The 26,447-nt window shown below is 39.2% G+C and overlaps 2 protein-coding genes across 10 annotated transcripts in view; both read right to left on the reverse strand.

Annotated features, from left to right (window-relative positions):
• Positions 1-342: 342 nt before the first annotated feature.
• On the reverse strand, positions 343-18,102 carry MELTF (melanotransferrin). Of its 2 annotated transcripts, XM_082767341.1 has the most exons (16): positions 17,329-18,102; positions 14,258-14,412; positions 11,965-12,064; positions 11,501-11,683; positions 11,031-11,187; positions 10,101-10,168; positions 9,232-9,419; positions 8,623-8,803; positions 7,609-7,760; positions 7,117-7,213; positions 6,110-6,304; positions 4,661-4,817; positions 2,817-2,884; positions 2,524-2,711; positions 1,526-1,724; positions 343-514 (listed from the first exon to the last, which is right to left on the reverse strand). In XM_082767341.1, the coding sequence occupies exons 1-16, from the start codon at positions 17,372-17,374 to the stop codon at positions 444-446; spliced, it is 2,205 nt and encodes a 734-aa protein (XP_082623467.1). In that variant the 5' UTR covers positions 17,375-18,102; the 3' UTR covers positions 343-443. The 2 variants fall into 2 exon arrangements, with proteins under 2 accessions (XP_082623467.1, XP_082623466.1); XM_082767340.1 differs by having other exon boundaries at positions 375-1,724; positions 17,329-18,099.
• Positions 18,103-19,315: 1,213 nt separating this feature from the next.
• DLG1 (discs large MAGUK scaffold protein 1) overlaps positions 19,316-26,447 on the reverse strand; it is a gene marked incomplete at its 5' end in the record, with an annotated part of 148,738 nt that continues 141,606 nt past the window's right edge. For all 8 annotated transcript variants that reach the window (XM_082766956.1, XM_082766955.1, XM_082766954.1 and 5 more), the window contains 3 exons: positions 19,316-20,393; positions 23,159-23,250; positions 23,633-23,742. In XM_082766956.1, coding sequence (XP_082623082.1) covers positions 20,287-20,393; positions 23,159-23,250; positions 23,633-23,742 — 309 coding nt within the window. In that variant the 3' untranslated portion in view covers positions 19,316-20,286. The remainder of the gene's footprint in view (positions 20,394-23,158; positions 23,251-23,632; positions 23,743-26,447) is intronic.

The following is a 26,447-nucleotide window of genomic DNA, read 5'->3' on the forward strand; positions in this document are numbered from 1 at the left end:
TTTATCCCAGAAAGCCATGGCCAAGGAGCTTCAAGTGAAAGGCCATAAACGTCACAGAATCCTGGCCCACAGACCTCAGATTCAAGCCTAGCATTGTAGCTGTTATATCGTGCCCCTGCTTGCTACTGCTGCCACAGCTTTAAAATCTAAAATCAAAATAGCCGGAGGCTGTATTTTGACTCCTCTCTTAAACCCAGATAACCTTGCAGCAAATGAAACATAAGGAAAAGCTGGGAATTGCATGCAAAGAAGCAAGGAGAGAGAGTACTATTTTCCAGGAAAAGTAAGAAACCATGTAGCTTAATGATCAGGCCAAAGTCTGGATAAATTATAATTACTTTTCTTGTTTATTTCTTAGGTTCCATTTATTTACATTATTTATGTCTGTTTTTATCCGGTTTGCTTTGTTTTTAAGTTATGTTGAATGTCTTTTCATCCCAGGATCATGAGGTGGTAGCTGTAGTCAGGAGGAGGCTGCCTGCCAGCAGCACAGCAACATTTGTTGTTATTGCAGCTATGGATAAAAATAAGAACTGAATACCACAAACCAATTGACACAGAAACACATAATCAGTTGTGAGCTACTTTGTTTCTCTAACAGAAAATATAAGTTTCATTCACAGGCACTCAGATAACCCCGTATAGGAGGACAGCCACAAGTTTCCTGATGACAAGGGAAAACGACTTCTCTCCAAAGCCAGCGAGAGTACTGATTGTGGAAAGTCAACAAGCTCAGTGGATGAACACATTTGGCTTTGTTCTTTCCTATGCCAGTAGGTAGTCCCTCCAAGTCTCTCTGGCCTTCCTTTTCCTCCAGCGACTTTGGTGATTCCCCCTACTTTCTTCTTCTGGAAGCTGGAGGACCTTGTACATGGCAGAAGCAGTATTTTGGATGGCACATACTCTCTCTGTCCACAGCCTGTCCATCCTTTGTGCACTTACCTCTTCTGTCAGCAGAGCTCAGGAGAAACTGTTGCCCCCAACAAGGTGAGGATAGGATAAGCAGGGATGAAGGAGTTGGAACGTTACCAGCATGGAGGCCAGGGTGGATTCACTAGACAAGATTTTTGATACTGCCTTCCAAGATGCAAAAATTCTTCTACAGATCAGAAACCCAGTATCCATCTAACAGCATCTGAGAATCCTTCAGCCCAGCATAATTCCACATCAGAAACAACTGCAGAGATGCTCCAGTTTTGGATTGGTCTTGTAAGCCATGCAGGCACAGTATTGATGGCTTCTGTCCCAAATTCTACCCCATTCACATGAACAGGGTTAGCTTCCAAACCCACCCCACTCCCCTGATAAGCAGATGCTGTTAGCACCTTGCCTGCAAAGAGGCAGGAAGAAGCATTAAAATGTTAGCCCAACACGTTATCCAAATAGAAGCTCATCTGAAAGTGGTAGGCAGGGGTGGCCTGGAAGTTGCCATTTACACCGTGTTAGTCCAAGTCTTGTAACTGATATAAAATAAGGAACAAAACAACAGTAGTCACTAGTAGGTGCTGTTGTATCATCTTATTACCTGACCCAGAGCACTGTGGTGTTTGCATCCCTTCAAGGGACTCAATATATTCACTCTCCAGCCACTCTTTGTATGTCCTCCTCTCTTTTACAGGCACAATCTCAACAGCAGAATCCTTGAAGATCAAGTTTTTTCCATGGAAGGTTGAAGAATCGAACATTTTGAATCCATTTCCATTGCTGTCATTTCCAAAATACTCCTGACAAGAATGCAAAGTTTTCATTATTTTGCAAGATTAAGTGCTATATTTCCCTAGTACAACATGAAAGGTGATAGGAACTATTTAGCAGATGAGAAGTTCACACACAACTGCAGGATCTGTGTTTACTTTTAGTATCTACTATATAATCTACTCTAGTAGATTATATACAGAATCCTGTCATTGGCAATTACAAGAATTTTGGTTCTTGTTACTATCTAGAAAGAGCTGTACTTTTAAAACATTTTTCTGTGCAAGTATTGAGTAACACAGGGTTTGCCTGGGAGTGATCAAAAGCCCAGCACGGAGATACCCAGTATTGTTTTTAAACTAGTCAACTGCAGTATTGACAGGAATCTAGCTGTGGCAGCCAGGTATAGTCTGCCTAGATGGTTTACATATACATGACTGCAGTGTAAATATGCCCAGCGACGTTCTGTTACTATACACTGTTGTATTGCTAGGAAAATTCCCTTATGGAAAAGTTTTGGTGTGTACTGTTAGACTTAAAAGTAATTCCATTTTGGAAAACACCTTAAGCTTCAGGAAGGTTACTACTGAAACCACTGGCTGGGCGAAAAGTTGAAATCTCTTGTGCACCAGAGTGGTTTTACCAGGAGAACTACAAGGGATGCATTTTATGTTCTCCTTCCCACTCCAAAAGGACTCTGCATGGTGCACATGCTACTAGTACCATGACATAGGGGACATAATACAGCAGTACAGCCTTACTGTCTTTATCCTTGGTTTGTGTTAGACCATATCAAACTCCCGCATAGAATAAATATGTAATTAATACCTGGGCCTTGTCCAGTAGTCCATATATAGCAAAAACGTTGGTATCTGGGCGAACCATAATGGCCTGAGCTGGCACCCGAGCCAGGTGACACTGAGCAAACTGGGTGACTTCAGCACGGGCACCATTTCGACACAGTAACTGGAAATCACTGGACTTCAAGTTACGGGCCCAACTTTCCGTGTTCTTACCTGAAAGAAGAAACTAGTCACTGTCACACTCATCGAATGCTTTAGAGCAATAATACTCAACGAAAATAACTGAATTATAATAAGGAGACGTGAAAAACTAAATACCATCTGTGTTCTCAAACACGGTCGAGTGCTTCACAAAGGCCACATCCCCAGAGTCCTGTGCTAGGCACCTTTAGAAAATGTGAGAGAGAAGTTCAGTTCAAAGCATCTTTATTGGGACCACATAATTTCTAATAACCAACAGATTTAGAAATCAGCTTTCTATATATTCCTGCAAATAAATCCACTGGACCCTAAAGTAATGAGGAAAAACAGAGCAAGAAGTGAAACATCTTGAAATGAGAGAAAACTAACATCTTTGCAAGGCTTAAAAAATAAATAAAGAATTTTGACAGAGTAATACAGCAGCAAATAGTGATTCATAATGGTGTGAGAAAGGACAATAAAAAGGGCCAACATTAGATAAGCAAAGGAACAGAAGATGTGTGATACTCAGCGCTGCATTCCCCAATTGGTAACAACAGCTTTCACACCTTCCTTTTAAAACACACACAAAGTATATCTCATTGAGACTTATGTTTTCAGGAAGCATTGCCTAAACCAGGATCATTAAGCCCACTGATCAGGAAGATGTAAAGCTGTAACTGAGCAAGGATTACACAGTACCAAACATGAAGAAAAATTATTCTTGTTAACAATTACTGAGAATAAATTCTGCATTTACCTGGTTAAACATGAACAGTTATAAACAAAGTTATTATTACCACAGAGCTGACACACCAGTCACCTTCCATACATAACTCATTCTTGTTTCAGAGATCACAAAGCATTACAGCTAGACCCATCCATTCCTCATAGCAGATTGCCGCCCTCCATTTTTGCCTCACAATCTAACTAATCTTTAAAATCTTTTTTTTAAAACCTAACTAATCTTTAAATCTTTTTAATTAATCTTAAAAGGCTCCAAGTCTTTGGGTATGGCTTATCATTTGGTGACTGGTAGCTAGCTCTGTTAATCTGTGAAGTATGGCAGAGGATACAGTTTGCCTGTAAGGCCCGTACCACAGCAAAGCAACTGGACATAGCTAAATAGATTTGTGAAAAAAAAAAATAAGTCCAGCATTTGAATATTTACTGGGCAACTGCTGTTTGAGTCTCCTCCCCTGAAGGAAGACTCGCTCACTGCCAGCTCTGTTACATGCACCATTACCGTCAGAGGTGAAGGTCAGCAAAAAGAATTGCTACTTCCCGATCTACCCAAAGACTTGGGGCTTTGAAACTTAATGGCCTCACATGTAGATGTCCACTGTTACACAGTATTTATTTTATTTGTTATTAAGTATTTCTTCCGTTTCACACAATTTCCACCCCATACCTTGTTCTGAAGAGGATTTGGTATTTGAACATAGCCACTCGTGCTGTTCAGAAACCTATTTTTGCATACAGCTACAAATGGGTAAGGGCAGTGAAGGGGCACACACACAGAGCTCCCTGTTTCTAGCTTGCCACGCTCAGCACAGACTCTCAGCAGCCAGACCCTGACTACCATTTGCCTTTTTCCTTGCATAAACTCTTTATGGATGACCTGACCAGAGCAGTAGAGACTGCCATGCTATAAAGCAACACTGGAGACTGATGACAATGCACATGCTCCTCACTAGGTGGGTGTCTTTTACACGGGAAAGAGAAACATGGCTTTGGCTGTCAGTCATCTGCTTGGCTGTGGGCCAGGACGCTGGAAAAAGGCTCTGATATACACGTACACACACAGAGATCTCTGCATTGCTATGACCAGCACAGCATCTTATAAAGGGGAAGGCTGCTGCTGTTTCCAATAGGCTGTTTTTAAAAAAGAATTATGCTTTTTGCTGACTGGGATGCAGAACAGTTCCTCATTGTGTTTTGACAAACTGACGGAGTAAATAACCACCATATGTATTAATTACCTGAAGGCTCCACTGTAGCTGTAATAACGTTCTTGGCTACTTGCACTGCATTTATTGTTTCCACTATCATCTCCAATGCACAGTTGACAGAGTTTTGATGGGTAATTATCCTGATTAGCTGAAGGCACACAGCTTGCAGAGAAAAACTCACTCACAGCTTAAAAAAAAATAAATACAAAAAAAACAATATAGTAAGTGGAAGGCACAGCTCTTCACACCAAAGGGTAGTTACACTGTCATTAAGTTATAACCAATGCTGATTTTAGTAGCACACTAGAAACATGAGTTATAGCTATTTTACTGGAATTCATAAATTAAAACTTCTAAAATATTTTCAAAGCATCATCTAACTCATTATGTAATGAAAGTAAATAGCTCCCTGGAAGACAGGAAATGTACAAGCAAATTTAGAACCGTTGCTTGTTCCACTACTACCGTACCTTTCTCCACTACTACAAAAAGGTTGAAAATAAATGCAATAAAATTCAGGACAAGTATACTTCATTTAATGCAATGACATCCAAGAGCTAGAAGTACTACCTAGAGGGGATACATCTGTATCCTGTTATTGTCATCTGACTTGTGTCCATATCCTCAAGCAAGAGCTGAGATGGACATGTGCAAAAGCAGGGTTTTCAACACTAAATGATAAACTTAAAGTTCATTAAATTAAAAAAAAAAAAAAAAAAGAGAGAGAGACACTTCAATTACATTTCTGAAGACTGGAATAAACCTTTGTAGTTTGATATACTGAAGGCCAGGACTACCATTGAGATGGATCTGGACAAACTGGAAAAACACACTGACAGGAATCTTGGAAGGTGAATGCAGAATCCTGCTTTTAGGTTGGAATAACCCCATGAGAGGCTGAGAGGCTGAAGAGCAGCTCGTAAAAAAAAGGACTGGAGGGTCCAAGTGGAAAACAAGTTGACCAAGAGTTAGGATTCTGCTTTTTTTGGCTAACAGACAGAAATGACAGCAAGGAAAATTTTGATTAGGTATAAGGAAAAATTCTTTACACCAAGGATCGTCCAAAATCTGGACAAGGGCCCAGACAGGCTGTAGAACCTCCATCCTCAGAGTTGCTCAAAACTTGCCTGGGCATGGCCCTAGGCAATCTGATCTAACTGGACGTGCTTTGAGCAGTGGGCTGGACTAGATGACCTTTCCAACCTGAATTAACCAACAATTTTTTTTTGACAAAGGAAAGAGGGAAAGGAATCCTTTCCTCCTACATCTGTTAGATGTAACATTCTCAGCATGACCCCTCCATTAGTCTAATCACGTGGCAAACTTAAAATTTGCCAAATTGTTACATTAAAAATGCAGCACCCTTTGCGAACAAATTAGCTTAATATAGAGCTATGCAATATTGAAACTGTACTTCCCTAGTGGAAGTTTGTAATTGGATTATTATTGTATTTTTGATACATGATATCATCATCTTACCTTGAGGAATATTGCAGTCTTTGGGCTTAATAATGCCCTTCTTAATTAGCATACCAATGGGGATATTCCATCCAGCAGTTCTCCCCAGTCCTGTGTGGCAGGACTTCTTCCCTTTCAGGTCACTGATGGAGAATGCATTGGATGGATTCCGTTTCACTAATGCCACAGCATAGTATGCATTGCTGTTGTCATCAGCTTGCAGAAAGAAAAAAAATGTATTATTGCTTTCCTTAATCATTCCCACTGCTTAATGACAATGTACATAACCATTACACTTATCTGGTGCCAACTTCAATTGCACCGACTATCAGCCAGTCAGGAATTATGAACACACACAATTATCTTCATTTGTCTACTCCATGATGTTGCATTCACTCATGGCCTATATGCTTGAACTGAGTAAACTGCAGAGGAATACAAGCATTTGGTTAATGCTAGTTGTTATGTACATAACCTTCAAAAATGGCATTTGAGTCATTAGTGACTTAACAAAACTGCTCTAAGAAGTTGTTTTTAATGTGACAATTCAAAACTGTGTTACAACTTCCATGAGTTTTGCAGCACATTGAAACTTTGCCTTATTCACAAAACTCCCATAAGCTCTTTTTTCATCAATGACTATGAAGCAGTCACGTCGATGAGGAGTAATTTGTTTTTAACTGGAATCCATTGTGTAATTTCTGTATCGTTCTTATTAAAGTTACTTTGATTTTGTGAATACTCATTTTCCAATGCAGAATTGAAAAGACAAATAGATCCGTGTAAGACTTGAAACTGCGGAAGACTCATCCTGGTCCAACAGCAGGACACAAAAAAGTTGCCACAAACTCATTGTAGGAACTCAACCCATACTTATTTCCTCCTCTGTCCATGATGTGATGACAATTAATATTTATTTCCTCTGCAAATAGCTTTTCTAGCAAGACCCGGGAACAGAGGCTGTGCTTTTAGATCTGTTTTCAACCTGGGAAAGTAAGGCCTATATTTTTATTTCCTGACCTTCTTACCAGAGTAACTTTCTCCAGCAGCTGGTACAAGGCCATATGTCTTCCCAGCTGTGTAAATATCAGCTCCACCCAGAGCTACAACATCACTTTCCTTTTTCTGAAAAATAAAATATACGATTTCTGTGAAAAAACAGCAAACACCTTCCCTGCTACAATGATGACAAAGAACTCCAGCATCATACCCATTGCATCTCAACAGATAAGTCTGGTAGCAAACAAGCAATCTGCTCTAACTAAACCCCCCCAAACACGAGTACACATCAGTGAAAGGAGCTTTCAGACAAAGGCTACAGCTAGATGGGCAACGATACCTTTGTTACACTGGAAGAGCAGCAGGGTTCAGGCCCATTCATACCATATGAGTTACAGATCACCCCCTTGAAATCCAACATTGCCTAATCATCACCTAAGAGCACATCTCTCTAAATCCTACCTAGAGAGAGAAGCTTGTGTTAATTGGTTTATTATTGCACAAGGCTAGTAGCAGCCTACCTGGATCAGCTCCATGCACTCTTCTTTTGTCTTGGCTGAAATACACTGGATTTCTGGTTTCAGATTTTTTTTCCTAAATGAAGTAGCCATTTCACCACATTTCCAAATCTCCTCAGTTGAAATAACACACCAGTTCAGGCTTTCTGGCAATGCTGCAGAAAATTGGAAAGGAAGTATTACAGTTCACTTCCTTTGTAGAAGAGGAGGCGGCATACACACTGCTCCACTGTCACGTGTCAGAGATGTTATTTAAAATGTTCAGTTCTATGTTTCCCTGCTCTCTAGCTTAGACTTACAACTGCTTCAGGTACCACAGAAGTCTCCAGACTAGTGGTATGTCTACATTACAAATCTATCCAGTATGAAAGAACAAGAACTCCTGTGACTGATGATTAGTAAGCACAGCTGCAAGGTGTTAATTGTTTCCAGTCTACTCTCTTAAGAGTGCAGCAAAAAAAACCACACTGAACACAGTCTTCCTCACCTAACAGTCACTGAGCAGCCCCCAAAAGAGAGAAGTCCTGGAGGTCAGGGGCTTTGCCACAGCACAGAGCGTGTCTGGGAGGTTCAGTGGCCATAATTATTTACCTGTGCCTCTGAGTATCCCAGGATACACATCAATTCATTTTGATGTTCTTCTGATAGTATTAAAGTCCACAACAGACCAACCTGAGGACTTACACAGTAACACATTACTGGTTCCCCTCTTTAGTGGGTAAGAAATGTAGTACCACGTAGCAGTAACAGTTTACCAGATTTATGTCTCATGTATAACAAAAAGATTTGAAAACGTCTACATCTTGTGACACAAAATGGGCCTATTTGCTCAGGAAAGCATTCTGCAATGTGATCCTGTTTCTAGGTCAAAACCTGCCCTTTCTCCATGCTTGAAGATTAGATTGGCATCTTGCCATAAACCTCAAGAATCAGATGAAGACAATGCAGAATAAGGATGGTCTCCGTGATCAGCTATTCTTGTTCATGGTTTTCAAAAGCAAACCAAAGACAACTTACTGTTGGGGTCACAGCTCAAGCCTTCCATGGCATGAAGATATTCATCACCCAACCATGCCTGGTAATTCTGAGATGTGATTGCAACGAGCTCTGTGGTGGAGTCTCTGAATATAAGATTCTGGGCACCATAGGCTGTGGAGTCAAACATCTGAAACTTTGCGCCTGCATCATTGAATCTTTGCTGTAATGTTAAAGAAAGAAAAATACCTGTCACACATTCCTCTACCTAGTACCGCATATCTACGATGACATAGTTCATGTGCAGGAGATAATCTGTTGCCTACAGAACAAACAAACAACTAAGGTTTTCTTTACTGAAAATCCACAAGTTAAGAATTAGTGAATGAAAAAAAAAAAAAAAAAGCAAAAACAAAACAAAACAAAAGATCTCAAGTAATTTTCAACATCCCTGAGTCTTTGAGGGCAAAAATGACCTCCTACGTCCCACTCTGCAAAATTCCCTTCAGGACCCTACTGATGCTGAGTGCCTCCCATACTCCTTCAAACCCCACAGAGCCGAAGGTGCCCAGATATCCTGTCTTCAACTCAGTCAGGTGGGTGGGAGAAACCTTCTCAAATGCAATGCATTGATGAAAAATGGTGTCCTACTTGTCCCTGGTTCAGGAGCTGGAAGATAACTGTTCCATCTGTGTCAGGCCGTACTACCACAGCACGAGCTGGGATTCGGGCCAGGTGGCAGGTTCTCCACTCCGTCACATCAGCCGTGCTACCATTGCGGCACAGAAGCTGGAAGTCCTGGGAACGAAGATTCTGGGCCCAAGAAGAAAGAGTTTTTCCTGAAATCAGACAGAAAATGTGTATGGAATGGATGTCGGGCAGGACTGATATCTCTGGCTCCAAGTCTGCTCTAAGCATCGCATGCACACAGCTCTCCTGAGCATCTTTGAAATATTTCTGACTACAACATAACCTATGCACTTTAGTCTTGTATCTCCAGTAAGACAATACACAGTCTAACACTTGTCCGACTGAACTGAACTGTACTGTGGCCTGCAATGGCACCCAGAGCATTCCCAAGTGTAGGTTTACATGCAACCCTTTTTTAAATTTATTTATTCCCCTTCCACTTCTTAACTTCCTGCTAGTTTATGCGGAAATGACTGGGTAGCCACAAGCAACGCTTACATTTGTAACAGCCTGGGTATCAAACCAAGACTTCAGTGCTACTTCTGTTCGTGGTTTTCAAGAGGAAACCAAAGACAACATTCCCTTTCCACAAGCAGCTAAGGATTCCACCTCTCACCCTTAGTGAAGCTAGCAAGTGTTAGGAAAAAAAAAAAAAAAAAAAAAGAATCAAACACCCATCTCCTGGTGCATACATATATATGGGTACCTCTACTTTCACTATTAGAGCATTTTGCTTGATTACTCAATTCAAAATAAATCAAACATCTGACATTATGCTGTCATCACAGGCACTGTACTTCAGAGCTTGCAGCCACTGCTCAAAAGCTTACCATCAGTGTATTCAGGAACCGTGCTGTGCTTCACAAAAGCAACTGCTCCAGCACCTTCAGCCAAACACCTAATAAATGCAAATATTAATAAGCATTATGAAGCACAGCTTCCATGCACTGAGCACTGCCGACTGACAGCCAGAGAACTGTGCGCTGTGTTCCATCAGCCAGCAGACACTGACCTATTTCCTTGTGCTGAGAGTTTAGCTCAAGGCAGAGACTAGGGGCTGACAGAGCATGAAGTAAACCACTGCTGTCATTTGGTGAACACGGACAACATGTTCTGTGCTGCCTGGGACAAATATCACGACTGCAGGAGAGTTTTCTGTCTAATGCAGTCACAGAATCCTTTGGGGAACTACAAAGAGGGGAGCAAGTGCTTCCCAGGAGTAAATTATATCCCTGCTCAGTCAGTGCTATTACTCAGGGACTGGGAACTGCAATGCAGCATGCAGTCAGGAAGACGGAAAATAGAGCAAAGACTGGTGTGTGAAAATGGAGGGCAGAGAATTCAGAGGATTGTCATGAGAATTCAGTGCAATTGAGGGGAGATAACTGTGAAATAGCTGTGTAGGGTGGCAGCTCAGCTGTCAAATTCTAAGGGTCATCAGGTTTTACTACTTTTAAAAACTGCTGAAACAGACATCCAAGGCTTGTGTCAAAAGTTATTGGACCAAGCAAACAGCAATGGGATTTTGCTGCTCAGTACAAGTGCTAAACATCTAATTTTAACATTCACACCTGAAATAGTGGGTTTAAAATTACTTTTAATAAATCTCTAGGTTCAAATCATGGTCATCCTAACACTAGAGATGTTCTAATGGGACCAGCTGGAAAGTTCTCTGGCTTCAGTTTCCTGACAATGAAGTCTGGACACTATGGCTATGGGTAGAACATAGAGATAAAAAGTGACAGAGCCATGATTCTTACCTGAAGGCCCCACTGTAGTCATAGTATTGTTCCTGTGAATTTCCTTGGCATTTGTTCTGCCCAGACAAATCCCCTTTGCAGAGCTGACAGAGGGATGCGGGATAATTTGCACCATTTGCTCCAGGAACACAGCTTGCACTGAAATATTCACTAACAGCTAGAAGAAAAATTAGAGACATTTTTAGCAACGAATAAATAATGTCCCACAACATCATACTAAAATTTCTACACAGTACATCTCTGAAAATGTTTAAAGAAATACGTTCTGTTCTCAAAAGAGTTTCCTTTCCAAGTTTAAAAAAAATTGTCATTTTCATCAGACCTATGTTAGGTCTACTCCATCTTTAAAAGGAGCATCCAAAACACCAAGGAACAAAACAGCAAACAAAACCACACATTTCTGTCCATGTGCTGGGGTCCCAAGAACATACATAAAGATATTGCTGAAGAACAGATATTTGCCCTCTTACCTTTTGGAAGGTCACATCCCATTGCTGTGATGCGCCCACTGTCAATTAGATAACCCACTGGCACATCCCAGCCAGCAGTTCTGTTGATCCCCGTGTGACACGATCTGATACCTTTCAAGCTGTTGATGGTGATATTGGAGCTCTTCTTTACTACAGCCACAGCATAGTATGATGTTCCAATCTCTGCAACACAGGAAGAAAAAGGGGCAAATAAAAGTGGCATGTGTCACTATAATGCTGCTGTGAGGCTGGCTGGTGGCCTCTTGTGGCTCCTCCACCCACAGGCAAGTAATGTTGTTCACACCCCTCTTGAGAACCTGCTGACTGTGGGTACATATTCCCCATTATCTTTGTGCACTGAGATGTCTTAAAGGCCACAAGCAACCTATTCTAACTTTGAAAGTCACCCTGCATAGGAAAGAGGTGGTATTAAGTAAACCAAAAGTTATGTTGTATGATTATACCTTGATCATATACTTCCCCAACAACAGGTTTCAGACCATGCTCCTTCCCGGCCTGGTAAATCAAGCGACCATTCAGCGTCACTGCATCCGCCAAATAATCCTGTGCAGACACAAGGTCAGAATACACGTTGAAGCTTAGTTATTAATATTTCTTAACACTCAGAGGCACAGTATCCATGAACTTAAGAGAAAAGGCCCATATGATACAGTCAATGTCTATATGAGCTCTCTTTCCTCCACAAAGTTCTTTTAAATACACTCAGAAATTATTGAAAAACAATTACTGAGAGGGATTTTACAACTTCAAAACTGCCTTTCTTCAGAAATAGTGCAGAAGCCAGCCCTGGACCATGATGGCCTCACTAGTCTTCACAGTCCAAAGGAACCTTAGATAAGGATCCATGTTTTCTTTCAGCGGCTCTGTGACAGATCTTAAGGGCAATCAATCAGGAGTTTCATTTAACACTAGCTAGTGCCCCAAAGCCTGAAGATTTAAATAAAGTAAATATACTTCTGAGTTCACGCACAGATTGTTTGAAGTGATGTGTTCTGGGGACACAAAATTTGAATGCCAAAGTGTGCACTCAAAAATAGCTGTGAAACCTGTTGGCTTGTACCTCAACAGACAAACAGCCACACATTTGCAGGGGGTAGAGGAGCAGATGGCAGCTGAGCCTTTGAGCTCCCTTTAGATGAAAAGCCTCCTATCAATAGCTTGTGACTAGACCCCAGCATATAAAACACAACACGGGAGAGAAAAAATGTCTATTGTATTTAATTGTCAGTAGTTTACAGACTACAGACCTTAGCTCCTTTAAGTGCATACAATCACATCTGCGGTGGCAAAGCAAGAACAGTGTGGGTATTTTTTTTTTTGAAGCAAGTATTTGCCAATGCATCTAGCAAAAGCACAGGACAATTCACATAGAATTTCTGATTAATATATATGCAATGGAAATGTAAATTAATTATTTTCAGAAACACTTCATTTCTGTGTCACGACACTTGAGGCTTACCTACAGAAGTGTTTAAACACCTGCTGAAGAGTATGACCAAATGAAATTATTACCAGGGTCCCTAGTTTAATATTTAATCATTTCTCAATTTTTAAACATCTTCAAAGAAAAATAAGTGTTTTACTTTATCCATGTGCTAACACATTCACAGAACTAAGTCCAAGTTATGTAGTGTTATAAAACAGCATATCTCTGCTTCTTCAGCCTTCGTGTCCCATCCCCTTTTTGGCTTCAAAGAGCAGAGTTCAGTGCAGATGCAGACTCAGGGGTTCCATACAGCCCTACACAGAGTAGGCCAGCTTAAACATTTAGTAGATTATTACAAGAATGTTTCAGGTCTTAAGGACAAAGTCTTGCCTGAAGCCTTACAGAGAAGATTCATTTTATCAGAAAACTACTTACTCATGTTTTCCACCTGCAGGGTTCTGAGTTCATCTAATCAAGTTTTCTAACAAGATGCACACAGACTATAATCTTTTAACATATTCATCCATATTCCCCTTCCCTCACACTCTGCCAGTGAAAACAGCCGTGACTACCTGCCTCCACATTTCCTCCAGTATCCCCTCGTTGCCCCTCATCCCCTCCTAATGGGGGAATTGTTTTCCAAACACCATTTTGCAAAGCCACATATTTACAGTCTTTAAAGTCTTCCCCAGAGCTGAACTTTTTTCCCCAAACTGAGCACGCTCTGGGCAGCTGAATTCATACAGCTGAGTTTGCATGTCCTCTGCTCACCCTACTTGCTGCTTTGTCTCCCTTTTGTACCCTTGTTTGGTATTGGGATATTTGGCTTTATACTCATTTGTATATAAAATTTCCATGCTGGGATCCTGAAAAAGGAGTATTACCCAGAGTTTACTAAAAGACAATCCACTTAATGGCTCAGAAGCACAGCTTTAACTACTGTCTGCACTGTACCACTCCACCCCTTCTTAAGTATCTACTAAATAAATTTAACAATTCTGAAATCAAAGATTACTATTCAGGAATGAATATTAAAGACCTTTACTTGCATTCCTAATGACTGGCCATATGTGACTAGCCAAAGAGAAGAGACAGGGCCATTCTGACATTCAGGTCCATATGTATACTGTTATGCCTTTAAAAAAAAGTATACGTATACACTTTGATTTTTCAAAGACATGAATGCCAGGAAGCATATGGCCATCTGTCCGCATCATCAGACACTCACAGAGCTCTGTACATCACCACGTGGTTTATTTATTAGGCATACAGGGTTATTAAATCACTGACACTTATCACTTACAGCTCACCTTGATCATCTGGGTACAGTTAGCAGCTGACCCTCCCTCTGTACATTCTAGACGGGGAAGGATGCCAGCCCCAGCAAAGGCCTTACTCATATCATTACATTTGGAAAGTTCTTGCTGGGAGACAGTGCACCACCGGACACGTTCCAGGCTGAGAGCTGCAAAGACAACACCAAAAGAAAATATTATAAAATAAATTGGTACCTTTATAACAGAGCTTACCAACTGAAGGTTCCCAAAGAGCCAGCCTTTCATTTTGTTTCTCTCCCCAAAAATGGGGCTCATTCAACAGCGATTTTTCTCATTTCTCCTGCTTTCATTCAGATTAACATGCACTTAATACTGAAGTTATTTGGACTGAAAACAGGATAGGCTCCAACTCAAATGCCATCAGGCTTTAGTATCTATTTCTGACATAAGAAATATGAGTATCGTGGAACAAGTCAGGGCAGCTAGACTGTTATTAAAACTTTGCAGAACAGGACATCTTTGTGTTAACTTTCTGGGGCTGCAAGTTTGTGAGTTTCTGTGCCATCATTCTTTTCAGGGAAAAGCCTAGTTTTGACTTGAAGAAGCTTCTCAGGTTTGTGTTCTGGAGCCACCCTGAAAATGTATATGGCACCATTTGCACAATGTGGTCACTTAACATTAAAGAAAAATTAATGACTTTTCTTTTTTTCCCTCCCCAAAGCTTTCTACTTGCAAAGAATGCTCCTGAACAGATTCCAGGGTCAGAGGTATTGCACAGACAGATGGAGACACATTTAAAATATATGTACCACAAGAGAATAATCCTTAGAGAGCACCATTTACTTCAAGAACTACTGCTTCCATCTGTCTGCTCGAGACACGTCCTGGGACACACACAATCTTTCCTGTTTAGTCAGAGGCATCTAAAACGATGGCACCTAAAATTTAAAATGACATGTAACAAAGCCAAAGAGACTGCCCAGGGACAGCTATGTCTCAAAAACTGCAAGTTAGTACCTGGAGCCCTGACCCTTTCCTTGTTGGTCTGAATAAAAAAAAAAAATAAAAAAAACACCATAGGTGCTGAAGAACCTTGCCACTAGGCTTATTGTGAAAAGTAGAAAAGTAAGCTTGTCTCTTCAAAACACTCTTTCATAAGAAGCTGTTACCACATTCATGAAAAGGGGTGGGCAGTTCCATGAATGAGAAGACTTGTGTTAAGTAGAGGAGATTCCACTAGTCACTGAAGAAAGAAAGGTGTCTTTCAGGAGGCTCCAATGGCTGTCTTGTACATACCAAAGCTACAAACACTTTGTAGGAATATATTATCACATGCAAGTTGTGCAGCTGTATGTAAAACGTGAGTATGCTTTACAGTGAAAAATGGCCACAGGTCATTTTTGTAAGCAGTTAGCACCAAATTCCATCACTTTTTCTTCAATTTTGACTTTTAAGTTGGAGTCTGCCTGAAGTTATTTGTAACATAGTCTTCACCAGCTCTAACTGGCCCTCTGCTTCCTCACCATAGCCATGAAGCTGAGACACAACATCTAATTTTCTAATTTTATATGATTCCACTAGCACTCAACAGTAGCTACATACTTTTTCTGACTCCATGGTTGCAGACTAAACAAGACTGTTGATGCCATAAACTTTGTTTTCCAACAGGTACAAAAACAGAGGGCTTTGCTTGCTCCAATTCAGAGTCACACTTGGAAAGCTTACAAGAACTTTTTATAGTAGCATGTGTAGTAGAGGGAAAAACAAGTTCCCACCTCTGTAGGAGGTGCAGGAATTCTGAGGACCAAGAGGCTTAGCCTCACCTACTGAAGGGAAATCTTCACTATTAATTTACTGGGGCAGGAGGAAAAAAATAGGTTTTCATTGATAAAGGCTTTCCCCCCACACTCCCCAAACAAAAGCAACTGAAAATGAAATTGCTCTCTCAGCATCTCAATATGTGACTAGGTACCATTCTTCAGTGTCAACATTTTGGCTTTAAACACGAACACACAGGAATAATGCACAAATTGTATAAGTGTATGAAGACACCATTAGCCACACACACCTGAAACATGAAGCAAAGCTCATTTGGCTCTACATTTCAGCCTAGATAGTGAAACCACACTGATCTGCTTCTTCCTGATCCCCCCTTCCCTCCTATCTGAGAGTGGTACTTTGTTTGTCCCTTTCAGAACTGCTGAACATGGCCCAGCATCTGGCTGGGGACTTTCCTGTAACAACAAATTTCTGTTTCCTTCCTTGAGAATTAATAGATTTAAAGTGGGCTTGAGCACAGAGCAGGTCTGTAGTTAAACTATCTTTCCATTGCCAGCCAAGAACATGTTAAAACAGTAGACAAGATTCTAAACCAAAGTTAATTCACAAACTTGGCCCAAACTCTTTTGCTGAAAAAAACACTATTGCACTGTTTAACATCTTATCAAAAGGCTACTAATACTCTCTCAAAGGTTTTCAACAGAAAATCTAAAAAATAAATAAATGAACTAGGAACATTTCAGAACCAGCGTTCTTTTTCAAAGAACTGTGGAGTCCTTCAGAAACAGCATCTACACCTCTAGAGAAATTAACAATATTCACCACCAGAACTTGGGAGTGACAAGAGAAAGCCAACATGTCACGCAGATCATGCTAAATATAAATTATATTAAATATAATTCAATAATTATATTTTATATTATATTTCAATAATCATATTAAATATAATTCAATAATTATATTTAATATAATAAAGCTTTTATTTATTTATTTAAAAATATTTTTTAAACCAAAAAAATGTCATGGAATTGTACGCACCTACGAGAAAACATCACTGCATCACTGAGACAAAAGCAGTAGATTCCGTGCTGAAGAAATACAACCGATGAGTCAATGATATTCAATACCATCAATATTATATTCAATATCAACATAATTTTCAATATATCCTTGATTTTTCACCCCTCCTTTCTTTCTATTCCTTTTCCTGACCACCTGAAATTGGTTCTGAAATGGTTCTAGTTTTCCTTTGCTCTCTCACATAACATGTTAGTCAACCCCAAAGATATCACAACACAACAAAATAGTTTTTGGAGGGCACTTACTAGCATGAACAAAGAGAAGAACGAAGACATTCCTGGAGTTCTTCATTGCAAAAGTCTTTGGGATTTGTGCTTTTTCCAGCCTTCAGAACACCCAAAGAGCAGCGCTTCTGCAAGTTTGCTCTCCCCAGTCTGCTTCTTGGTGAAAATCAACGGCATTCAATTCAAAGTGCACTTTGTTCCGCAAATTATCTTGCTTACTTTGGCACACGTCACTTCATAATGATCACGGGGGGGAGGACTGGAAAAAAGTCTGCCTCTCTTCACACTGCCTTTACACTTGAAAACAAGTCAGACTAGGAAATTACAAAATATCCAAGGCACCAATGAGGTTATTACTGCTTTAGCACCACCTATAGACTTAGATAAACAGCTGCACACTGACTCAAGAGTGTGAGGTCAGGCTGTTGAAATAAATCCTCATCCTAAATACAAATTCTGTGTATTCCCTAAGTGACGGGGCTCAGGAAGTAAAAGTAGATTGAAGCTAGGCATTTTGACAGAGCTGAAGGTCACTTGTCTGTTGCCGTATTCTCAGTTCTGTCATGAATCACAAGTGAACAAGGAACAATAAGGAAGCCTGTGCACTTGACAGGAGGAAGTAGCATGATAACCGTTAGGGTAATGTGGACTTTAGTCTGAACGTGAAGTGTTATTTAGTGACACCTAATACATGACAAAAGCCTTGGAGAAAAGCTCTGTGAAAGTTATTCTGTCTTTTCCATACAGGGGAGGGTAATTCCTCAGATTTATCCAGCTGAACATGAAATTTAACTCTATTCCTGATCAGTTCAAAAAGGTGGGGAAAATAAAAATGTATATGATATAGAAATCTCAAAAGTTATTATAGTTTTCAGATTCCTCAGTTATTTCAGAATTTCAGTTGAGATTAAAAATACGATCTAAAAGTTGGTGTCTTAAAACGTCTCACTGCATGCCTCGAATCATCGGCCACTTTTAAAGAGGCAGACACTTTCAGCTCCTCTAAAAAAGGCATGACATTATTTGTCAGAACTTGCATCGATAGTACACACCTTGCATTTCCAAAGACGGAAGGATTCTCAGAAAGACAGCACACCTACTTTACCAATATAGAAAAACAGAAATAATTTTGGGCCATACATTGGTAGCTTACTCTTCCTGCAAGTCTTATAAGCATTTGGCACAGCACCTATTTTGTCCAGTGTTTAAACCTGCACTCCAAGTACTAACCTCACTTGCCCCATTCTAGTCAACCAGTGTTTCTCTAATATATTATCTTTGTGTACAGTCTCAGCCAATTATTTTAAAATGCTACTCCACGTGTATTTCTTTTGATTAAAAACACACTTGACAAATACATTGTACAATAAAGTTTATTAGCTGTTCTCCTCTTTCTAACAAATGGAATGGATAGTGTTGGTAATTCTTTACAAACCAAAGCTAATTTGGTTGTGTGACTGCACCGTGACTGCCATAAGCACATCCCTCTCATAAACAACCATTTTAAAATAAGCAATGGCAGGTACCAAATAATACGAGAATTAGAGAATTTCATTACTGAAGGTAGTTCCATGTTTTGCTACAACGTATTTATAACATTTTGCACAGAAGTTAGTGCATTCCAAATGGAAGATCTTGCACCTATGCAATCCAAGATAAACATATACAGAAAAATAAAATGTATTCTTGACTGAATTCTCCCTTTGGTTAAGACATGCATATTACAAAGAAAAAAAGACAAACCTGAAATTCCGTAGAAAAGAGGAGAACTTGCACGTATTTTTTTATTGTAACTAATAATTCCCTGGACTTTTTGCCCAGCCACCATAGCCCATTTGATTTCATGAGATTAAGGAAGGTAAATTCTAATTTGTATTTTTATTCAAAACAAAAAGCTAGGAGTAGGTGGTAAAAGAAAAATATATATTTTTATATATATATATTTATACGTGTGCGCAACTATGTAAAGAAAATAATTCCCATAGTTACAGAGTTTAGTTAAAGAAAGTTTAATATATATATATATTTATTATAACAAAATAGGCAGTTATTGTGGGTAAAATATTCATTAAAATCTGACCCCTAAGAACACACATTTTTAGGCTACGAATCACTCTCTCAGTGCCCTAATAACCATCTCTGCAATTGTTTTCTGTATTACTGCCAAGGGAAATTTGGCATTCCTCTGAAAAATACAAGGTTTCCTAGCACCTAAACATATTTTAGGCTCAAAAAGTGTGGTGACCATTATCTATAAACAATTTCTGTAAGACACTATAAATAGTGTTGCACAAGGAAGATTAAAAACATTACACATCTTTATCCCTAGCAATTTTATTGGCAAAAAAATGAAAAAATAGATTATAAGAATATCCATATGAAATTATGAAAATGAATATCCCTCGAGAAGTAGTAATGGGAGTTAATGAAAACGTTAACTCAAAATTTTAAAGTTCCTCTTTAACTGCCTGGAAAGAAAAAAAATATCTGTGAGAACAGAATTTAACTCAGAAAATAAAACCTGAAATTGATTGCCCTGACCAAACCATGCTATTAAAGTTAAGCGTGCAAAGTTACTCAAGATTTACAACTTCCTTGAATAGAACTTTTCTTTCAATTGTTATGAAATTTTAAAAGAAGGTCTATAAAGCTTTTTTGAAAAATCTTTGAAAGTTACTTTCCCTTAAACATTAAGGAATTTTACCAAGCAATTCCCTCCCACCCCAACCCCAAACTAATAGCTGGTCAGGCCATTCCACTGTCATGTTTGAAAAATGGCAAACCAACAACACACAATAATACAAATTATTTAAACTAAGAAAGACATCAAATTTAAAGCATTATGGGAACTGCAGAATGTGATGGTTAGGGTATGAACCACACTGGGAAGAACTAGAGGCAGGCTCCACTGGAAGGGCTTAAGAGTTGTCAGATGTAGTAGGTGATGACAGTTAGAAAATGAAAAACAAAAATCCATTTTCATAATTTTTCCTTTGCTGGAACCCAGATGTAAGGCCCAGACTGTTCCTCTATGATCTGTTTCACTTGGTTGTAGATTTCTTCCAGTGTGTCTCCTTGGACAATAGCTGCAAAACATAATGTGGCAATCAGCAGTCATCTTTCCTTGCTCCATACAGAAACCAAGATGTTCTAAGCCAGGAGGTTATTTTCTCTCACACAGCAGCAAAAGGATTTCACATTGCTGAAGGAAGGGATGCCTATGGAGAATTCTGGTTACTGTGCTTCTGGACAAAAAGTACATTGCTGATGATTTTATAGGACACACAAACCAACATCTCTTCCACTTGGAGGCCTGGGGTTAGGAAATACTTTTCTTTTTAAACATATTCATATACAACTGAGAAGGATTTTTTTGCCTTTCCTATCTACGTGCTAGAATTGGTACAAGTCAATCCACACACTCCCTTTGGTCCAGCTTTCATTTGTGTTTCCAAGATAAAAAGACAGGACTGTACAGGGCTACGTACTGCATCAGTCTGATCAGGCTTGATGTAGTGAGGGCTGGTGAACTCCTCAACCAGACCCTGACATTTCACAGCAAGGCTGATTGACCTTCAGGGTTTCTACCTGAGAGCACTAGCTTTGGTTTTGGCAAAAAAGAGCATCAACTCATGGAATTTATTGTATATCCAACAGATCAAACTTTCATATAGTTAAAAGGCAATTAATGCTCAGATTATGTTAGATATATTTTCTCCAAGCCTAGAAAATAATTAGAAATGAGCCATGACGTGTTTTGACATATCAGAGTGAAGTGTAGCCTGGTGAGAATGAGGATGAAGTTTGAGCTTTCCTTACCACTCTTCAGCCTGAAAAAGCGATTGTGATGAGATAGCGACTTATTTTTAATTAGAATTGCCACCTCAGAGTTGATAAGCTAAGAAACAAAGTCTAGTGTGAAAGATAATGTTGGAAGCAAGCCAGATGTACTACTTTGTGCATTAATTTATTACTGCTGCCTCCATGCTTTGTTTTAATGCAAATTACTTCTTTTATTCCTACTCATCATTCCTGTCCCTTAAAAACCTTCTCCCCATCTGCAGCCCATTGTCACAGTGCCTGTGGGAGGAGTTTGTTCAATTATTACAGCTCAAGTGTAATGTTCACAGCACTACAGGGCACTAGAAAGATTCAGAAACATCTTTACCTTGCTAATTATCATCTTACTTAGATGATAATTATCATCTTACTCTCCAGCTATGTTCAGCCAAAACCCCTCCAAAGCTCAAGACCCTTAAAACAGAACATGCATGTGCTCTTCATATGGTTCACTGCAAAGTTTAAGTAAGTCTAAGCTTAATTTGCTGATGAAGTTGATTTCAGTTAACTCACATGATATAGTATTTTTTTCTTAACAGATTAAGTGATGCTCACACAATCTGTTGTACCAGCTGAGTCATACAGGTGGCAGCCTCCAAATGGTAAGTAGTAAATGGAACTGTATTGTCTTCAAGTATCTCAGATAGATTCAGAACAGAACTCCTGCCCTGAACAGCATTAGCAAAGACAAATCTGACCATGGGATGTTGCTATCTGCCTTTAACATAAGCTTTATACTTCTAAGAAGAAAAATGGTCCATGGCATTAGGGCTCTTAAAAAGGGACCATAAAATTTTAAAGTATCTTGAACTCTGGCTCTTAATTTGCTAACAGAATTGTGCAATATATTGTCCTAACATGACCTGGGATAATATCAACTATTAACTAAATACTTAATATCTATTAAAATAAACACAATGGCTTCCTGTACAAGAAACCTGACATACCTGTAAGTCATTTGGGAAATGACTCTATAAGAGGGAGAATTTGCAACCTATATTGGAGCATCCCACAGCTTTCTGGCTGCGGATGAATAAAGGGCTATAGGAAGAGCTGGAAAGCTAGATGTAGGCTTGGGATAAACAGTGAAGGCTGCAAGGGAGCAGATAGGGATGCCGACAAAAACGGGAGGGACTCAAGTTGTTCATTGTGTGGGTAGCACACAATGCAGAGAACAAGGCAGCAGGAAGACAGGCTGGGAGTTTACTATGTCCTTCACCTTCCTCCCATGTGAAGTCACCATACTTTTCTGTGTCTCTGCTCAGGATAAGCAGACTGTTTAAGGATGTTTTGCATTTGCAGCTCTGCCTATGCATTATGGGGAAGAAGAAACTGGCAAAGGTGACGTGTCACAAAAAGGAGGCAAATGGGGCAAACACTGAAACATTGCAAAAGAACACAACAGGAAAGAAGGGGGAGGGTGCCTATCTCTGACAGTAATAGAAAAGGCTTGTTTCTGTCCTCTTGAAAGTCCTGACTTGATCATTCTCCTCATACTGTAATCCACAATGCAAAAAAAAATAAATCAGTTTGAGTACTTATAGCCTACCCCTTGCTGTTACAGTTAACAAACCACATTTGTGCATGCCTTGGACCAAAGTACCATAAGGCAGTCATGCCGTAATACCAGAGATTTAATTACTAACATTCTTTATTTCCCAATTTCAAAAATTGGAAGTTAAACACTAGGTAATCTCAGCTCTACAAATAAAAGCTTTAAAGTATACAATATAGCAACAAAGCAAACATCTGCATTTCAATACTAGAAAAGTAATAAGAAGCCTTAAGATTTTAAAACCTAAATTAGGCTACTGGTAAACTTTTGTATATATTAAATTCATTAGTAAAATTGGCACCAGCATAGCAGCACAACGGTGGTTCTATGATTTAAGAAAAATCACAGATCAGCCTGAAAACAAAGTTCAGCCTTATCTCAATGGTAAAACAATTACTATACAGCAAGGAATAAAATTTCAACTCTGGCAAGGGAACAGCCCCAAGGAAAACAAACCTGTGAAGTGTTCAGTAAATTCTTGCTCCAGTTTCATAGCTCTCTCAAATGTCTTCCTGGCTTGTTCTTCTGTTAGGCGTTTATTCATTTCCCTGAGATTGAAAACATTATACACATAAAAAAAATACCTGTAATCTTTTGAAAAAAAATTTTAAGCCATCGTCTGAGAATTAACCTAATAAGAGGCAGTGTACTAAATGACGTATTTAAGTGGAGACTGTCCTGAGAATGAGCAGTTCTGACACTATGTTGCACAGAATTTTGCGGTGGCATTCATTCTTGAGCACTCTTGATTTGGATTAGAAACCCAGCCTAGCAGTCCCTAGAAATTCAACCCAGGAAGTTTCCAGAGCAAAATAAATAAATAAATGTTTTTAAAAATTTAGTATTACAAATATCTTCATGTAACTTGCAGCTGGCTATTCAAATACAATGACAGTATCAAACAATTTAGCCTAAGATATTTTTACTCACATGATATTTTCCACTGTTTTGGGCTTAATAAAAATGGAGATTGGGTACAGCTGGGCAATCTGCAACCTTTTGATCGCATTACCAGAAACGTCAAGAATACAATGTTTACCCTAAAAAGTAAGAAAGAAAAAGGAAAATGGCAATAAGCAAAGTTTAAGTCACAGCTATGCATAGTGTAGTAACTTATAAGAGAAACCACATTTCCACTGAAGCCAACAGAATTGGAGCACCTGCATCAACGATACCAAGATTTCACCAAACCACATCAAAAATGATCACTTTTAAAAACTGTATTTATTTAAAGGATCATTTAAGGATGTGGTCATGCCACAAGTCAGAGAAGTATCAGACACCTTAACTGGCATGTCTAAGAGAATGACCTCCACATATGGTGAGCAGATTTGTCAATTTGTTAGATGGAACTGAATACAATCCTTCTGCTCTCCCACAGGTAACACACTGGGGAACATCAGGTTTGAGACTGTGAATACCATTTATTTGGGCTGATTTTTTTTTATATCTTTTTTAGAAAAAAATACAACCTAATTCTTCCCCAGGTTGTTGAAACAGTATGGGGCAGGATTTGTGTTCTCCCACTACCAGTAACTCTCCATCATCTCAGGATTTCCTCATTTCAAAGGCTCTTCCTGTTCTTTGACTCCTATCTAGATACATTTATTTCCACTCCCCTTTTTTTTTTTTTTTTTTTTTTTTTCCTTTGAATAGCATATGAATAATGTGTGACATCACCATTTCAGAAAGGGATGTGGTAGAGGAAGAAGAGCAGAAAACCACTCTTGGACATCTAAAATGATAAAATCTTTTTCTTTAGAAGGATACCTAATATGAATGACAGAATTCTGTGAGCCAGGATACAAACCCACTATGAAAACAAAGGTTACTTATATCATAAAACACACTTTCTGAACTCCTGGGAGATCACTCTTGGAGGGCACAATCAAGAACAAGGAAGTAACTGCAGTCTGGAATGCCTGACACATTTCTATCTCCTGGCAGAAGGGATCGCCATGTTCATTTACATTTAATCCCTTGCATAACAAAGACTACAGAATTTTATTTCAGGAATTCTTAAAGAGGATAGAAATGTTCTTCCCATGTGAACAATACAAAACCGTTTGCTTTCAACTATTTCCAAGATCCAGTCCATGGATATGGATGCTGACTGGTATTTAAATGAAGCGTTTGTATATTCTAGCACAGTATTTTACTATGCATGCTGGCCTGTCCACATCTTTCATATGGCTTCTCTCCAAATGTGGCACATGCTTTGGGAATACAGAATTAAGAGCATTATCAGGCCCGCGTTCCCTTTTGTGATAGTACCGTTAGTATTTGCCAAGTTTGGTCCAACAACTTATGCCAGGTGTTGAAAGACGTTGGACAAATGATGGAAGGCTAGATTGCCAGCACAGCAGAGGTGCTGGACCTTATAGAATACAATTGTGATGATTTACTCCAAACTGATAGTGAACGTGCATTAAAAGTGCTCTCCAACACAGGGATTTGCAAGCTGCTCTTGGTGACAAAGGAAGGAAGATATGAAAATTCCTTTCAAGAGAAGATTTTGAAGACAAGGAAAATAAATGCTACTATTTCATGATGCAATTGTCACATTGTCATTCATGGAAGCTATTGTGCTCTTTGTATTGTATATTTAAACAATTAAGCATTTTTATTTCCTTATTTTCACTGCATTTGATTGAGAAACACAGCATAGCACTCAGTTCCTTTTACAATGACTAAACAATGGTATCAAAAAGCATCTTTAGTTGTGCCCATTACAGACAAGGACACAAGAGGGATAGGTATCAGCTGGAAGGAGGGTAAACAAACACAATTTAAAGCTATTGCAAGAATACTGTTTCTAGCGGTTCTGGGGTAATAGCAATCAATTCTGTCAGGTTTGCCCCTACATTTATCACAGAAAACTTGGAAATTGTCTTCCATGTCCCAGTAATAAGACTCACTGAAGAAACTCATAAGAGAGAGAGAAAGACAAGAAAGTTAGGTTAAGAGTTGGACTTGATGACCTTAGAGGTCTTTTCCAACGTTAATGATTCTGTGGTTCTAAGGAAGGAGTAGCACCAGACCAAACAATTTGCACCCCTGCCATAATTATGAAGTCAAGTTCTGAAGGACTGGCTGTTGTATCCCAGAAAAATAACATCAGTTGGAACTGAGAAATAGCTGCATCTACCCAAAGTCCCAGCATGGAGTCATCTGGCAGTACTTTGTCCTTGATGCTAATTTACAAAAAAGTTCACAATTGTTTTGTGTCCTAATAATCCCACTATTCACAATTATTTTGTGTCCTAATAATCCCACTAGATGGGCATAAGAGCCAATCAGCCAATTTCAGGTCTAGAATGGAACTAAAGATGGTATCTGTGTGACCACTTGAAGCAACTGCTAACAAGTTTGTAACGTTTAAGCTATTCAATGAATTGTTTCATCATTTAATGACATATGAAAGCTTTACAACTTCATCCAGCCTCCCCAAGTATTGTTCATTTCCTTTAATGATTTTGTAATTAATTTCTGTTTCTTAATTTTTTTTCACTATCTACCACTGGACCAGGCTGTATTCAATAGGGTTGGTAAGACGGCAGAAGAAAACATTATATAAACCACAAAATTTCACCCTTTCTCCCTGCTTTTGATTCCAGTAAATTACTCCTGCCTGAAATAACCATACTTATCCACTTGGCCAGAATGATTTACACTTCTTTCCTGAGGACTAACTACAATCCCATGTCACACAGATTAACCACACTTACCTCTGTGTGTCCAAAAA

This window comes from Aythya marila (assembly GCF_965140915.1).
Source record: "Aythya marila genome assembly, chromosome: 9".
NCBI classification, from domain to species: Eukaryota; Metazoa; Chordata; class Aves; order Anseriformes; family Anatidae; genus Aythya; species Aythya marila.

Bases quoted from the DNA above. Each gene is read 5' to 3' on its own strand.
- MELTF (XM_082767340.1), bottom strand. From the start codon at position 17,374: ATGAAGAACTCCAGGAATGTCTTCGTTCTTCTCTTTGTTCATGCTA. The intron at 12,065-14,257 runs GTGAGCTGTAAG...GTGTCTGCACAG, and splicing joins ACTGTACCCAGATGATCAAG to GATTATTTGGCGGATGCAGT. The intron at 7,761-8,622 runs GTAAGTTGTCTT...AATTTTCTGCAG, and splicing joins CTTGAGCTGTGACCCCAACA to CATTGCCAGAAAGCCTGAAC.